This window comes from Anolis sagrei, chromosome 3 (assembly GCF_037176765.1).
Source record: "Anolis sagrei isolate rAnoSag1 chromosome 3, rAnoSag1.mat, whole genome shotgun sequence".
In the NCBI taxonomy this organism is placed as follows: domain Eukaryota; kingdom Metazoa; phylum Chordata; class Lepidosauria; order Squamata; family Dactyloidae; genus Anolis; species Anolis sagrei.
In genome coordinates this window covers 200311811-200328555 of record NC_090023.1, presented here as the reverse complement: position 1 = coordinate 200328555, position 16745 = coordinate 200311811, and the positions used below count along the sequence as shown (strand labels likewise).

At 39.2% G+C, this 16745-nt stretch overlaps 1 protein-coding gene across 1 annotated transcript; it reads right to left on the bottom strand.

Moving 5' to 3' along the window:
* Positions 1–777: 777 nt before the first annotated feature.
* Positions 778–16135, bottom strand: NSMCE4A (NSE4 homolog A, SMC5-SMC6 complex component). The gene is made up of 11 exons (XM_060768567.2): positions 15832–16135; positions 12028–12108; positions 10812–10942; positions 10440–10591; positions 8045–8144; positions 6910–7000; positions 5413–5507; positions 3841–3889; positions 3627–3715; positions 1473–1555; positions 778–1324 (listed from the first exon to the last, which is right to left on the bottom strand). Exons 1-10 carry the CDS (start codon positions 15998–16000, stop codon positions 1475–1477), a joined length of 1038 nt encoding a protein of 345 aa, XP_060624550.2. The 5' UTR covers positions 16001–16135; the 3' UTR covers positions 778–1324; positions 1473–1474.
* Positions 16136–16745: the final 610 nt, after the last annotated feature.

Genomic DNA, 16745 nt, shown 5'->3' with positions numbered 1-16745 from the left:
CTGCAAAAACATTTTTGTGGGACAACCAGCAGCACATTTTGCTATAGGGTTTCAATGATCTCATAGAGGGCCCTTCAACACAGCCTTATAACCCAGAATATCAAGACAGATAATCCACAATATCTGCTTTGAACTGGAATATATAGCAGTGTGGACTCAGATAACCCAGTTCTAAGCAGATATTGTGGGATTTTCTGCCTTGAAAGGTGATTCTTTTCTGTTTTGTGTGCTCCTCTGAAGTAGAGTTTTTAGAAAAGCACAGTATAAATTAAATTCCAAACACCTTGTGAGAGCAAAATCCCTTTTACTTTCTATAGCCAAACCTTGAAATAGTTGAAAGGTTACTAGAGGATTTCCCTCCCGTAGTTGTTTTTCTTAGAAGCAAAGCAAATAATGCACACAAATGCAGAGGCACATCTGTTTTGAGATACACATGCAACCCTCAGGTTATCAGGGTTTTTTTGTATTTTATAATGTTTTTACTTTATTTTTATTTTATGTCTTACTCTTTTTTCTCACTATTTTGATTATTAAGTTATAGTTATGTTTTCTATTGTCTAATGTGTTTTGTCCTAATGTAAACTGTTTGTATGGTTTTTCTTTGGGCACTGAATGTTTGCCATATTTGTTGGAAACCACCCTGAGTCCCTTCAGGGAGATAGGGTGGTCTATAAATAAAATTTATTATTATTTATTATTGGGCAATTTGATGGAAGGACACAAACGTTTGATGAAATGGCTGCATAACATATGGAAAGGAGAGTTACAGAAAAGATATGGAGAAAGATAAACTTTAATATAAACATAAAAATATAACGCAACATCATTAATGGGGAAAAAACCCAAACTTTTTTTCTTTTAAAAGGAATATTAACACCCATTCTGTCGTTCAGAAAACGTGTGAAAACCTGGCTATGGGGTTTGGCTTTCGACGAGTGAATCAATATTTCTGTGATCGGATAGATGACGATGAATGATGGACAATGAATTGACTATGATGACTGACCACTGTTATTATGTAATTACATTTTGCTGTTATAATGTTTTAATTGACTATGTTATATGATGTTTTTAATTATTGTTTTGTGATTTTATTGTTGGAAACCAGCCCGAGTCCCCCGATAAAGGGGAGAAGACCGGTATACAAAATTGCTAAATAAATAAATATTACATTCTTTTAAAAATATTTCTTCTTATTAATATTTTTCCAAAGAAATATTACATTCTTAAACAGGAAAGGGCTTATTTCCATTCTGTCATTCTCTTGGCAAGTCAGCACCTCGAGACTGGTCAGCAGATATCTTCAAAAACAACTTTGGGATGCCCTGAATGAAAAAAAAATCAAATATTGAGACCTTCTGTGGTTAATTAAAACATAACTTATAAGCTTTAACACATTTAAATTCAGGTAATACAAAAGAACAGCACAGAGGCGTCATTCTGTAGTTTGGTTTATGCCTGAAGTCACTTACATTCAGATCTGCTCCTCATCTCTTTGTGTCCCTGTGATAGGTGGAATCATGGGCGCTGAAATGTCAAAAGTTTTCACAATTTTCTGGTAGGAAAGAAGGAATAACTTTCAGTTTATTTGTTGACTCCATCTGGTCATGTATAAGGGTGCAAATTATAATTAAATTAAAAATAGACAATATGGCCCCTTCTACACAGCCATATAATCCAGTTCAAATCTGTGTGGAAGGGGCCACAGATACCGTAGTTAATTTTTAAAATGCAGAATCCATCAGCATATTTACTCAGTTTTATCACAATTCAGAGTAAGATTTGGCAAAGTTTCACCAAACTATGTTATGAACTAATGTGCTGTCAAAGGCTTTCATGGTTGGAATCACTGGGTTGCTGACATTTCACCCGCAACTATGGCAGGCATCCTCAGAAGTTGCGAACTCTGTTGGAAACTGGGCAATTGGGGTTTATATGTCTGTGGAATGTCTATGGTGAGAGAAAGAACTCTTGTCTGTTTGAGGTAGGTATGAATGTTGCAAATGGCCACCTTCATTAGCATTGAATAGCCTTTTAGCTTCAAGGTCTGGCTGTTTACTGCCTGTGATAATCCTTTGTTGGAAGGTGTTAGCTGTTATGAACCACTGTTCATAACAGTTAACAATGGTCATTATACACCACCCAACAATGGTCATTATACACCACCCAGCGATGGTCATTATACACCACCCAGAGCCATGTCACTACACACAACACCGGCCTAAATAAAACATGATGCTCCACTGTGATGTTGGCACAACAAAACTGCCTTTCTTTCCTCCCTCTAATTGCACATAACAAAACAAACATTTTTTTCTGCAACAGACTGATTAACTTTAATGTATTGTCAAAGGCTTTCATGGCCGGAATCACTGGTTAACTTTATTTCAAGAAGCCATAATTCTTTTGGCTTGCAGCTACTAGTTGCTCATCCCTTGCCTAAAGCCTTACCACTCTAACAAAAAAAAAGGAATTCATTTGTGAAAAAAGGGCTAGAGTCTTGGGCTGGTAGAAAAAACCATCAGCAAAGCATTTCCTGGAAGGGAATAAATACATTATTTGAGATGGGTAGATGTACTCCTTCAAGTTACCTTTATGGCAACCCCATGAATTTCATAGGATTTTCTTAGGCAAGGAATGCTTGGAATTTTGCCAGATCCTGCTGCTAAAACATAGCTTTCCCACTATATTCATTGATGACCCCTTATCCAAGTAATAATGAGATACTCATCAAGGAACATGAGAGGCACTGCAGACTAATTAGACCAGAGAAGTTAGCCATAGCAAAGCACCTGATGAACCAAATCTGGACACAGCATATTATTTGGACCACTCTAACAACCACCATGTCAGACTGCACAGAGAAGCCATAGAACTCCATGAGCATGTGGTCAATTTCAACAGAAAGGAGGAAAACATGAAAATGTATTTTAAAAAGTCTAAAATCAGTAAATAAAGAACAACGCTCAGAAAACAGGGGAATTCCAGACAGGAAACAATTGGGGCCAGATAACACCTCCCAACAAAGGATTCCCCCAGGCAGCCAGACTTTGAAGCCGCAAGTCCATTCAATGTTAATCAAGGTGGTCAATTGCAACATTCAGACTTGCCTCAAACAGACAAGAGTTCTTTCTCCCACCCTGGACATTCTACAGATATATAAACCCCACTTGCCTGGTTTCCAACAGACCCCTCAAACTCTAAGGATGCCTGTCATTTATGTGGGCGAAACGTCAGGGGAGAACGCTTCTGGAACAGCCTACAGCCCAGTAAACTCACAGCAACCCAATAACGAAACTGATACTATTTGGGCCAATTTTCGCATTCCCATGTGACATAAACTATGGTCTTTGATGCGAGTGCATGGAAGGTTGCAGTGAAAAAAGAAAGTGCTTACCTCCTGATTTCACAGGATTTTGGTGAATTTTGCTGTCCCATCAGCAAAAGTCCCTATTACATCACACTGCATATGCTTGTAGTGTAAGGGGAATAGGCAGGGTTTAAGGAAAAATGGAATACATAGCCTTTATAGCAGCTACCTTTATAGCATTTAAGGTACTGAACTGAATAAATTTCAGGCATTTCCTGAAGCCATTTCAAGAAACAAAACAGTACTGTCATCTTACCCGCCATTCTTCATAGTTCATGGATATGACACTTTGTTTCCGTAGAAGAGTATCCTGGTCATTTTCCTCTCCTTCTGTATTTAAAGGTTCTGCCAAAACAATTTATTTATAAAAAATGTGCTTAAATATAGAAAAGCCAGCATGCCAAAGCAATAAATCACAGATTAATGCAAAGTAAATGAATTTTAGAGCAATAGTCTTAAATTAATCTTACCGATTATGGGAAGCTTGTCCCCATCCAGCTTCAATCCTGCAAGTCCATCCTAGAAGAAATACACTTCATTTAAGTCAAGGAACAGTTCAAATACATTACAGCTACACAAAGAAACATGGCATTCACAATTGATATGCTGTTTACCAATACAAAGTGTGCTGTTCTGAGCTTCTTTCTTTCAAACTGGGAAGAAATGGAAACTTTCTGCTTCCAGTTTTGAACCACCCAAGGTCCCCCAAATTTTAGGTTTGTGGTTACCAAGAACAAACCAAGATTATTTGTATTTCAGGTTTAAGAACTAGTCCACATCCCCCAGGGTTTTCAAATCTTGATTTTATAACCCACTTAAAAACTGAAAAAGCCCAAATTCAGATGCATGCTTCAAATTTTAAAATGTGAACAAGTTTTGTGCTTTGGGTGCGTGGGCCCTCTCCTCACACAGACAGGTTGCACACATACCATCCTCTGTTCATGTCCAGCATTTATTATTAAAGTTTTAACTATTACATTTGGCCCAGCCATAGGTTTTTTAAATTCTTGTGTTTATTATCTACTTGTGAGTTATATTAATTGTATTGTTTATTTTGTTAATTGCTTGTTATTTTATTACTGCTTGTTGTTTTTGATGTGTTGTTGGGCTTGGCCTCATGTAAGCCGCTCTGAGTCCCTTGGGGAGATGGTGGTGGGGTATATATAAAGATGATGATGATGATGATTATTATTATTATTATTATTATTATACCACAGCTTGGAAATGCATTCTGTAATTTTAATATTTATTCTAAGTTTTAATTCTATAAAATTAAAATACTAAGTTTTAATTGTATGTCTCATGTTTTAGTATGGTAAATAAATACAGTTGTCACATATGCAGCTTGAACCTCAGAAGGCAATATTACTAAATCCATTTTGCCTGGCTTGATCCAAGCCACATTCATAAAATGAGTTTAAGAAGCCCACTTTCATTTTAGCTAAATACAGCAATCCCTCCAAATTTGCAGTTTTTACTTTTGCAGATTTGATTTCTCATGGATTTGTTTTCTCTAAGAACTGCTAGCTCCCCCAGTGTAAGTTCATGTTCGCAGACCTAGAAATTCCTAGAAAGGTGTTTTTGCAGGTTTATTTGCTCCCACCACAAACACAATTTCACAGGGATCCTATGCCCCAAACCCCAGCAAATTTGGATGGATAATGAACATAGATTTGCATGTAAAAAAAAAAGCAAAGTAGATAGTTGCAGGTATCAACTGTTTTTTTCTGCCATTCCTATTTCAATTTTTAGCGTACAGAAGGCTAAAAACACTCTACTTTGAGTTATCAATGGTAGAACACATATATCTCTGTTGTAAAACTATGATTTCACAAATTATGTTAATTTTGCAAACTACAGGAAAGCAATGAGAAAACGCATTTTAACAGCCCTCCAAAACAGAAAATGAAAGCCTTCTGGGTTCCCCGCTCCTGTTGTAATTTTCCATTTCAGACAATTAACAATGATAATCATACCCCATATTAATAGAAAAAAAAACATTTTGCTTTCTAACCGTAAATTATATAAATATTTCTCCTCACCCTTATCAGGAATGATACATGAAACATGTTTTCCACAGTCCGTGCAAATGATTTTGGATCGGTCACAAACTCAAAGTAGGATATTGGCGTATTAGCTATAGAAATAAGAATGACAAAAGTATTTGATCCCAATATTAATTTGTCTACCTCCTTCTTCTCTTTTCTTAAATCTGTTATGCAGCAATTATAAACCTCTCAGGGATGCCGTAGTGGCACAATGAGTTAAACCCTTGTGCTGGCTGAGCTGCTGACCTGAAGGTCGGCGGTTCAAATCCATGACAAGGGGTGAGCTCCCGTCTGTCAGCTCCAGCTTCCCATGTGGGAAGCCTCTCACAAGGGTGGTAAAATATCCAGGCATCCCCTGGGCAATGTCCCTGCAGATGGGCAATTCTCTCACACCAGAAGCAACTTGCAGTTTCTCAAGTCGCCTCTGACATGATAAAAAAAATAGACTTTTCAAATTCAGAAAAGATCTTGACCCTTTCCCAACTAACTCCTTTCCACTATCCAATTTCCTAGGAAGGTTGACCCAATATTACACATAAGCAGAGAAGAAACCACAAACAATACTAAATTCAAATCATGGTCAGTATGTGTGATCTGAAATACTACTGTGCTGTCGCACCCAAGCTACTTTAAATGTCTTTAGTGCTAATATGTCTTAGCTTTCTATCAGCTTGGGGGATGCTGATTTGCCTTCCTCTTTGAGCAAGGAGCCCCACAGAATCAATGTCCATGCTATTGCCTTCAAGAAACGGTAATGATTTATTAATTTGTCTTGGGCATATTTCCACCCAGGCACCATCTTGATTTCCACACAACAGTCCATACTTAAAGTTTGAAGGGTAACTGATTGTTCTTGAAGTCACTGTTAATGGATGATTCTGAGAAGAAGAATAGATGGAAGTTTTCCTTGCTCACTTTCTCTGATAAAGGGGCCTCTGGGGCACCCAATACCCAAGATGATCAGGCTGAAGGCTGTGAGAGCAGGCCTCTCCTATTGAGGCCTGGCACCTTGCTGAAGGCACTGGAAACTCCACAGACAGCCACTGACCAGTTGTTGATCAGTATAGTCAAATGAGTTCCCAGAATAGTGGTTAGTATTGGCTTGAAATGGCTTGTCCATGTCTGGATCTCTCTGAGACCAACTATAGACACATCTTACTTCCAAGATTCCCTGGTGTTTTTGTTTTGTTTTTTTTTTCCATGTCAGGAGCTACTTGAGAAACTGCAAGTCGCTTCTGGTGTAAAAGAATTGGCCGTATGCAAGGACATTGACCAGGGATGCCCAGATGTTTAACCATCCCTGGTTGTAAAAACTCTAATCTAAAATGACTCTCTTTCCTCAGGCAAAGGGGCGAACAAACTTATTGATACAAACCAGGAAGGGTTTAAACTTTACCCGCATAAAACTAACATAAAACTGACTACTCTAAAAATATGGATATGGAAGTCTGACAAAAGGAACTGGGATTTATTCAGTTTTAGCACACTTACGGTCGTCTTGATGGTAAGCCTGTAAGAGCCCCAAGATCCTTTCTACTTCTTTTTCTGTTGCTTCTTGATGAGATTCTTCCATTTTCTTCAACTAAAATAGTCCGCAATTGACAGGCTGTCACATATGCCACTCCATTATACAGTGATAAGCATCAGACCCTTACCTCATGATATTATCATCTTATATCAAGTAAAGAAGTTTTGTGGCTCTGATTAAAGTCAGCTCTATTATTCTGTTTCTTCAAACTCAAAAGCAGATATCCACCACACAATACAATGTTATAATTTGAATAACATCATTAAAAATATTTGAAATCCCATTACCCAAAATACAGATTCAATTATTCAGTTTTTAGTGAAAGGGGTGAGAAAGGTTTGCAATTACAGGCAGTCCCTGGTTACGAACAAAACAGGTTCTGTAGGTTTGTTCTTAAGTGGAATTTGTATATAAGTTGGAATAGGAACATTTTCTAATTATAACTTCCCTATGGATAGGATAGGCAAGGGTTCATACCCCAGTAGTGTGCGTTTTGCTGTCTGTGCCCCCATTCAGAAATTTTCACCTCACTTTCTGTCCCTATGATAATTGGATTTTGAAAAAAATTGGCTTGTGGAAACAAGGATTGGTGACAAAGCTTCAAAGGAGACACCTTTTCCCATGATAACTCTTTCAAGAGTGAATTTCCCATCCGAAGGGTAGATTTCTCTCACTTCCAGATGTCTCACACCCCTCTCCTCCATTCTTAACTATGATTTGTATGTAAAGCGAATGGTGTAAAATACATTGCTTACAGTTTTACTAGTAATATGCATGCAAATTGCCATTGAGCTCTCACACAGATCAATTTAAAGAGCAAATTTCTAATGCTGGCCTCACATAGTTAATGCATGTTTATTATAAGCTATCTGCAACTTCAGTGCATGACATTTTTCCTATATGAAAAAGAATACTGTCATGTCTATCCGTCCATATCTGCTAGGAGAAATCTGCAGAAAATTAGTCTTCTAACAAGGATCATACCTATGCAAACATGTCTTATAGGTCTATTCTTAGGTTTGCTCTTATACTGCTAATATCCATTCAAAGCTTTCAAACTGAAGGCAGACAGCCTTGTGTTTAATATAGTGCACACACCTGTGCAGGCACTGCTTTTTCTTCTTGTGTCCCGGCTTTCTTTCGTTGTCTCTCAACTCGTGGCTTTTCAACAGGAGGATCAGCCGTAAACGTTCCCAGCCTAAACCAAGTAAAATGTAATTCTATCAAGCTACATGTCAAATTGTTTGCAGATTTAACTTAAAAGAGAGCAAGAAAGGCTAGAAAAAAATACAGTGCACCCTTCATCTTCACTCAGGAACAGAGGAACAAGTTCCTTGACTAAGTGGAAAAAACACAAATAAAATACTTTTTTTGAAACTGAGAAAACACCTTTCTAGGAATCTCTAAGTCCTCCAGCATGAGTGCAGAAGTTGACCCCAAAGTCATGTTAGAGGTCCTGGAGATTCCTAGAAAGAGCATATTAATCAAATTAGTGAATAATCAAATCTATAAAAGTAAAATCCACAAATTAGAAAGCTGACTCTCATCTCAATAACTTTAAATAAAGAATGAAGTGTTCTGTCAATTCCACACAAAATTAATTCCTCTTGCAATTAGGCACTCATTTGGTAACCTTTAGAGCAGAGCTTTCGAAACATTTCATGTTGGGGATACACTATTTAGACAGACATCATTTTGCAATACAATAATTCAGTTTAACTAGCAAACCAGAGGTTAAACCAATCCCTTGTCAAAAGATACAGACACATAGTAAAGGTTTCCCCTGACAATAAGTCTAGTTGTGTCTGAATCTGGGGGGTGGTGTTCATCTCCATTTCTAAGCCAAAGACCCAGAATTCTCCGTAGACACCTCCAAGGTCATATGGCTGGTATGACTGCATGGAGCGCCGTTACCTTCCCACAGAAATGGTACATTTTGATCTATTCACATTTCTATGTTTTTGAATTGCTAGGTTGACAGAAGCTGGGCCTAACACTGGGATCTCACCCTATTCCCTGGATTCAAACAGACAACCTTTCGGTCTGCAAATTCAGCAGCTCAGCGGTTTGACCTGCTGTGCTACCAGGAGGCTAAATTGTAACATTAAAATTATGTGGACACAACACATCTCATAAAAACCTTTCATTTATTTATTTAAAATATTTTATTTGTAAGATATCATTTCCAAGATTTTGTTTTTTCTCATGTTCATACCATTTATTTATTTACTGCCTTTTTACCTTGCTCTATCTCAACCCCAAGGGAGATTCAGAACAGCTTCCAAATTTGCAATAATTCAATGCCACAATAACCATAAACATATAAATACAATATATATTATACATTTAAATCAATAAAAATCATAACAATCAATATATTAAATAAACTATTAAAAACACAAATACTCAAAATCGTAACCCAGGAACCATTCCAAGCAAATTTCAATCACTTCATAGCTGCCTATTGCACTATGCTACTCTCCAAATGCTTGGTTCCATAGCCAGGTTTTAAGTTTCTTTCTAAAGACCAGGAGAGAGGGAGCCAATCTAATTTCACTGGGGTCACCACTGAGAAGGCCCTGTCCCTCATCCCCACCAATCGCGCCTCGAAGGAGGTGGGACCGAGAGCAGGGCCTCCTCAGAAAATCTTACTGTCCATGCTAGTTCATAGAGGGAGATACGTTTGGACATGTAAGCACAGGTAACACACCTACATACTACAGCTGACACACTAACAAGTCACAACAGAGAGTTTGGAAATGTATGCTTCAGAGAGTTAAAATTACATTAAAATGTATGATGACAAAGTTGCAATACAGCTACTCTGAGCTGCAGATTTTACAAGATTCCTCTAAGAAATAGGTAATGCGTGGCCCTCCAGATAATATTGAACTCTGACTCCTGTCAGCATTAGGAAAAAAATGTGAGAACTGGATCTCAGCAATATCTGAAAGATTAAAGGTTTGCCACCACATCTTCAAGGATTGCTATCTAAAAAAACATAACATAGTCCCTGTTTTCACAATACAGCTGAAGGAAAGCAATGTGAAGAGTAAGGGTAAGATACATTTCCTTTCAATGGTCCTAATCTGGAAAAGACGTCTTCTTTCTACAATGGTACAATTCAGAAATAAACACATTTCCAGTATAGGATAAACTGAGAGAATGAATCACATAAGAAACAAGCATCCTTAAGGCAGCTACACTGCTTCCTGTAAATGGATTGTTAAAATATACTGTGTTCCTCAACCCCCAACATGGCTCATTTCCAGAAAATCCCTGTGAAATGACTAAATGAGACTCAATGAATAAAAGCATTAGAACAACTAGAACAACCCGGACTATGTTCTCGCCGCCTATTGTTTTGTTATTGTTCTTTTTAAAGCTAATTGTATTGTTTTAATCTGCTTCTGTAAACCGCTCCGAGCCAAATTGGGAGTAGTGGTATACAAGTTAAATAAATAAATAAATAAATAAATAAATAATAACTTACATGAAGTGGAAAACTGGTGCTCTTCTGAAGTACTTTCTTGCTTCCTCACCAAGTTTATACCAAGCATTGTTAGGTAAAAATCCACTAGTATTCTGGTCCTCATCACTATCACTGTCTTCCCGTTCCAGGCGATTTATGCCCATAAAAGTTAGCTGTAGAGAGAACAAACTGTGCTCTCAGAGTCCATTTGCAGCAAAAAAATAATGTCACCATGAAATAAGAATACACTTTCTACGAAAATTACATGAAAGATGTTAGATACATACGATTGTGAAATACCTGTCTTATTATAGAGAATAGATCTATGAAGGAAAAGGTCGGAATGTACTCCCCACAAATAACTGAGTCTTATTGTAATTACGGTAAACTTACTAAATCTTCAGCAAATGCAATTGAATCAAATTCTGCCATATCCGAATGCAGCTGGTTTGCTTTTTCCTTTCCTAGGTTTGTTGCCAATACAAGGAACTGAGCATCCAAAGCTGCCTCCCTTGGATCAGACACTGTCATAGAGGGAAAAAGATGGTTTGCTAGCATTAATAGCAACCAGAAGATAAGAATGATTAAACTAATATTACCATCTAGTTTTTGAAGTGTTTCTTGCTCTCAGAAACCACCCGGCAGTTTATACTCTGAGTAGCAAATTAATCTGATTTAATATGGTATTATTTTATTAATACATCATACATATATACTATAATATGTATACACACACACATACATACATACATGTCAGAGCCCAGTTTCCAGGGCCTGGATTCTGGCACCAGAAATCAGGGCCCCTGATGTAGAACTCTGATAAGACACCTGCAGTGGTTGACCCTGAGAGGGAACGGTTAGCAGTTTTGGCGGGTGAATTACGCGGGGTTTTGTCTTGGTGGGAGTTACATTATATAAGGGAGTGCTAGCCGGCACTAGGCACTCTCGGCTTTCTGCATGTCTATGTTTCCTGTAGTAAAGTTCTCAGTGATACCAGAGCGTTGTCCTGTGTCTTCATTTGAGAGCAGCTACTGTGAGCTGACACATACACACTGTATAATGGAATGGGAAATTGTGGGAGGCATGCGGGTTGCATTAACCTATTGGATGGACATGATCCTCACTGCACTCATTTCTGCAAAAAACCAAAACATTGCTTCCACTGTCATGTTCTCTAGGAGATGGAGGAATCCTCATCAAGTTTTGGCATTATTATACAATAAAAATGACATGCTGCAATGGATGATGGCAAATCGAGTTCTGACATCCTGCTATTTTACAGGTCAAAGTTATTGGCCTAAAAGCTGTCTGAGTCTGTGGAATCACTCCAGAGTCGTCCTGTTTGCTAGTACAACTAAACCACATAAGGATCAGTGATATCTCTATCAAAAGGGCATACATGAATAGAGAATGAGAAAGATGTTACAACTGTGATTCAGAAAATAGAAGCTGAGTTTTAAATGTCTCTTCCCCTGGAAATGCAAAGACTGGAAGGGAGAAAACTTTCTCCTATTTTGTCCAAGCTGCTAAGTTTATACTTCTGAGGAATGCATAATGTTACTGTCAGTATCCAACATGCTATATTAAGTACAGATCAGGTTCTTCTTACCTCCAGGAAACAGTTTATCAGCATCTTCCAAAGCCTCAGTCAATTTATCACCTCTGTTGCTCAACATCAAACCACGATTCTCTATGAAGAATTAACATGTACTTTTTAAAAAATCCTCAAAAACAAGAAACTCCATTTTTAAAGCATACTGAATGCAAGACAATCATAGACCTCAATTATACATTAAAAACTACCAAGTTCCAGGCAAAACTATTTTAATGTAGCATTACAGCATCCATATTTAAGACAGACTGATGTCATGTGTGCTAATATTTTCTTCAATTAGAGATGAAGCCCTTTAAGTAATCCTGAATAGAAATGATGATTAATCAGAAGATGATAACAACATTAAGAGGTGTATAGCTATCTTTTTACAGAAGAACTGTATCTCCAAGAAGAAGAAAATGAAAACAAATAAGAAACAAAGCATCAGGGAGACACTTATGTAAACAAACCTAAAATGATAGCTGAAATTCATGCATTTTTTAAATTTTTGCTAAATAAAAATAGAAAACTGAGAGCATAAGAAGCGAAGCAAGTAGAAAATGCTGTTATTGAATTGATGATGTGTATTCTAGGGAACAAAAATACACACAGTAAAATGGCAAGTAAAGAAAATCTTATAAGTATTATTATACAATTTATGGTGCCACAATAAGCAAGGAATAATACCCCGGTGGCGCAGAGGGTTAAAGCACTGAGCTTATTGACTGAAAGGTCGCAGGTTCAATTCTGGGGAGTGGCATGCGCTTCCGCTGTTAGCCCTAGCTTCTGTCAACCTAGCAGTTCGAAAACATGCAAATGTGAGTAGATCAATAGGTACCACTCTGGCGGGAAGGTAACGGCGCTACACATAGTCATGCCGGCCACATGACCTTGGAGGTGTCTATGGACAATGCTGGCTCTTCAGCTTAGAAATGGAGATGAGCACCACACCCCAGTCAGACATGACTGGGCTTAATGTCAGAGAACAACCTTTACCTTTACCCTAATACCAAGTAGCCAGGATGAACTCAAAGGAAAGCAAATTGGAGCTGAAGGTGCAGAAAAAGCATGGGAAACACAATTGCGGACACAATTCAAAGTGTTGGCTTTAGCCTATAAAGCCCTAAACGGTTCCGGCCCAACTTACCTATCTGAATGTGTCTCCCCTTATGAACCTTCCAGGAATTTAAGATCATCTGGGGAGGTCCTGCTCTCGATCCTGCCTGCCTCACAGATGCTCGCTTGGCGGAGACGGGAGACAGGCTTTCTCAATGATGGCCTCTCGGCTGTGGAACTCCCTTCCTGGGGATATTAGATCGGCTACCTCCCTCCTGATCTTTAGGAAAAGAGTAAAAACCTGGCTCTTTGTGCAGGCTTTTGGAACCTCATTGTAACCAGACAAACTCAGTATTGCGAACGAATATGGACATGGATTTTAACCTGGAAGTCATTGATTTTTATAGTTTTAAATTATTTTTATATGAATTTCATTATGTGATTTAACCTGTTTTAAATGATGTACTTATGTGTGTTTGGCATCTAATTGTTGCCAGTCTGTGTGCTGCCCTGAGTCGCCTTCGGGTTGAAAAGGGTGGGATAAAAGTGTGGTAAATATTTACTTATTTATGACATTTATATGCCGCCTTTCTCACCCCGAAGCAGACTCAGAGCAGCTTACAAGATATAGATATATATACATACAATATATTATATTATTAACATAGTACAATATCAGTATTATATATTACTATATTGTACTATGCCATTATATTGTAATATAATAGATCCATCCTAGGAGAGAGAAAAACAGGAATAGCAACCCTTTCAGACTAATTACAGTTGGCCTTCCATATCCACATCATGGGATTCAACCATCCGGATTTAATTTTTTATAAGAATCTCAAAAGCAAAGCTTGGTTTTAATCATTTTACTACACCATTGTATATAATGGGCCTTTAGCATCCAAATTTGGGAATCTGAAGGGGATTCTGGAGCCCAGTGCCCTGAAAAAGAGAGCCATGGAAGATGCTCAGGTTTTCTACGGAAGGTTCTTTTCTGACGTTGACAATGTATGATGGCTTTAACTGCCATGCCCTAATGCTGTGGAATCCTAGAAGCCGTAGTTTTATACGGTCTTTAGCCTCGTACTGTTAATGTACTGTTACAAGGCCATTTTATTTCATCATTTTGGTGCTGAAAAGAAGATGCAGCAAATGATGGTTTCTTTTACTTTTGCCATTTTATATAAAGGGCACTATTTTACTCTGTTATATATACTAGCCATCCCCTGCAACGCGTTGCTGTGGCCCACATGGGGGTTCTGTGTTGGAGGTTTGGCCCAATTCTATTGTTGGTGGGGTTCAGAATGCTCTGTGATTGTAGGTGAACTATAAATCCCAGCAACTACAACTCCCAAATGTCAAAATCCCATTTTCCCCAAATACCACCAGTGTTCACATTTGGGCATATTGAGTATTCTTGTAGAGTTTGGTCCAGATCCATCATTGTTTGAGTCCACAGTGATCTCTGGATGTAGGTGAACAACAACTCCAAAAACAAAGGACACTGCCCACCAAACTCTTCCAGCATTTTCTGTTGGTCATGGGAGAACTGTGTGACAAGTTTGCTTCAAATCCATCGTTGGTGGGGTTCAGAATATTCTTTGATTGTAGGTAAACTATAATTCCCAGTACAACTCCCAAATGACAAAATCAATTTTTTGAGTGAAGGACATACAATGGGTTGTTAGGTGCCTTGTGTCCAAATTTGGTGTCAATTCTTCCAGTGTTTTTTGAGTTCTGTTAATCCCACAAACGAACATGGCCGAGTAGGATAGTCTTCAAGGATCAGTATTCTGGTGGGTGACTGTGGAGCCCTATTCTTGATCTGCATCTTCTCCCACAGTGAGGGCATTGGTTTCCAGGTGGAAGGCGGTCTCGATTGGGGTTGGCTTGACGTGCCTTCCTTTTGGCACGTTTCTCTCTTTCACCTTCCATTCGTGCCTCTTCAAATTCTGCAGCACTGCTGGTCATAGCTGACCTCCAGCTGGAGCGCTCAAGGGCTAGGGCTTCCCAGTTCTCAGTGTCTATGCCAGAGTATTTAAGGTTGGCTTTGAGCCCATCTTTAATTTTATTTTTTCCTGCCCACCAACATTCCGTTTTCCATTCTTGAGTTCAGAGTAGAGCAACTGCTTTGGGAGACGGTGGTTGGGCATCCGGACAACGTGGCCGGTCCAGCAGAGTTGATGGCGGAGGACCATCGCTTCAATTATGGTGGTCTTTGCTTCTCCCAGCATGCTGATGTTTGTCCGCCTGTCTTCTCAGATTTGCAGGATTTTCCAGAAGCAGTGCTGATGGTATTGCTGCAGGAGTTGCATGTGACATCTGTAGAAAGTCCACATTTTGCAGGCATATAGCAGGGTTGGGAGGACAATAGCTTTATAAACAAGCACCTTGGTATCCCTAGGATGTCCCGGTCCTCAAACACTCTCTGCTTCATTCGGAAAAATGCTGTGCTCGCAGAGTCCCCATTGGGGAGATGGTGGCGGGATATAAATAAAGATTATTATTATTACTATTCCAAGGAGTAATATAATACAGACTTGAAATGAATGCAGTTTGACACTTACATTTTCCAGGCTCAGTGCTATGGAATCAAATGGCTTTGTAGTTTGATGAGGCCCCAGCCTTCTTGGACAGAGAAAGCTAAAGGTCTTGCGAAACTACAACTCCCAAGATCCCATAGCATTAGGCCATGGCAGCCAAACCACATGCATCCCACAGTGCAGATGCGTGAAAGGTAGGGAAAGCCACACTTACCCTGACAGTTGGCGATCAGCTGCCGGTATTGCTGGCGGAGCAGCCGCCGCGTCGTCTCGTCCGTCTCCTGCCCGATGCAAGTCCTCCTTTCCTTCTCCGCCCCGCTCTTCTTCCTTGGGCTGCCCTTCTTCTCCATCTCCTCGGCAGGCCGGTCCTTCCCTTCAGCCATGGCTGCTCTCCCGCCTCGCTCGGTTATTTAACCTGCGACTTCCGGCGAGGCGGAACCTTAGAGAAAGGGGCCCGAGAGCCAAGCGGACGTTTGATGCCACGGAATGAATAGGATCCAATAGCACTTCCGGCTAAAGTGAAACCAGCGGCTGGATGGACGTCGCTCTAGAGTAGTAACTCTATGTTCAAAACTTAGCCTCTCTGTTGTATATTGGCGCCTCTTCATTGGCTGCAAGAAAACAAACAAAAACAAAGGCTTGCCATCCCGTTGGAGTTGAAAGGCATAGAATTGTGTCACTACAGCAAAAACAATAGAAGACATAATCTCTCCCTATAAAAGTCAAAATATGGAATATTTGTATGTTTACATGTTTGTTTGTATATTTGAACCACAAAGGCTCCCTTAAAGCTTGGTGAATCTGGACCAAACTTGGCACACAGACCTATCCTGGCCAATTTAAAATACTGGTGGGATTTTGGGGAGGGGAGAAATTGACAGGATGATGGGAATTGTAGTCCAGCCACATCTGGAGCAATGTACGACTCCCACCAATAGTGGATCTGGATCAAACTTGGCACTCATTACTATCATTACCAGTTTAAATTACTGGGGGTTTGAAAGGATGATGGGAGTTGTAGTCTAGCCACATGCAGAAGCTGTGTAAATCCCACTAATAATGGATCTGGATCAAACTCAGCACACATAACCATTATGACGAGCTTAAACTACTGGCAGGGTTTAGCGG

Bases quoted from the DNA above. Each gene is read 5' to 3' on its own strand.
- NSMCE4A (XM_060768567.2), bottom strand. From the start codon at position 16,000: ATGGCTGAAGGGAAGGACCGGCCTGCCGAGGAGATGGAGAAGAAGGGC. The intron at 3,890-5,412 runs GTGAGGAGAAAT...TATTTCTTCTAG, and splicing joins ATGTATCATTCCTGATAAGG to GATGGACTTGCAGGATTGAA. The intron at 3,716-3,840 runs GTAAGATTAATT...TTGTTTTGGCAG, and splicing joins GGACAAGCTTCCCATAATCG to AACCTTTAAATACAGAAGGA.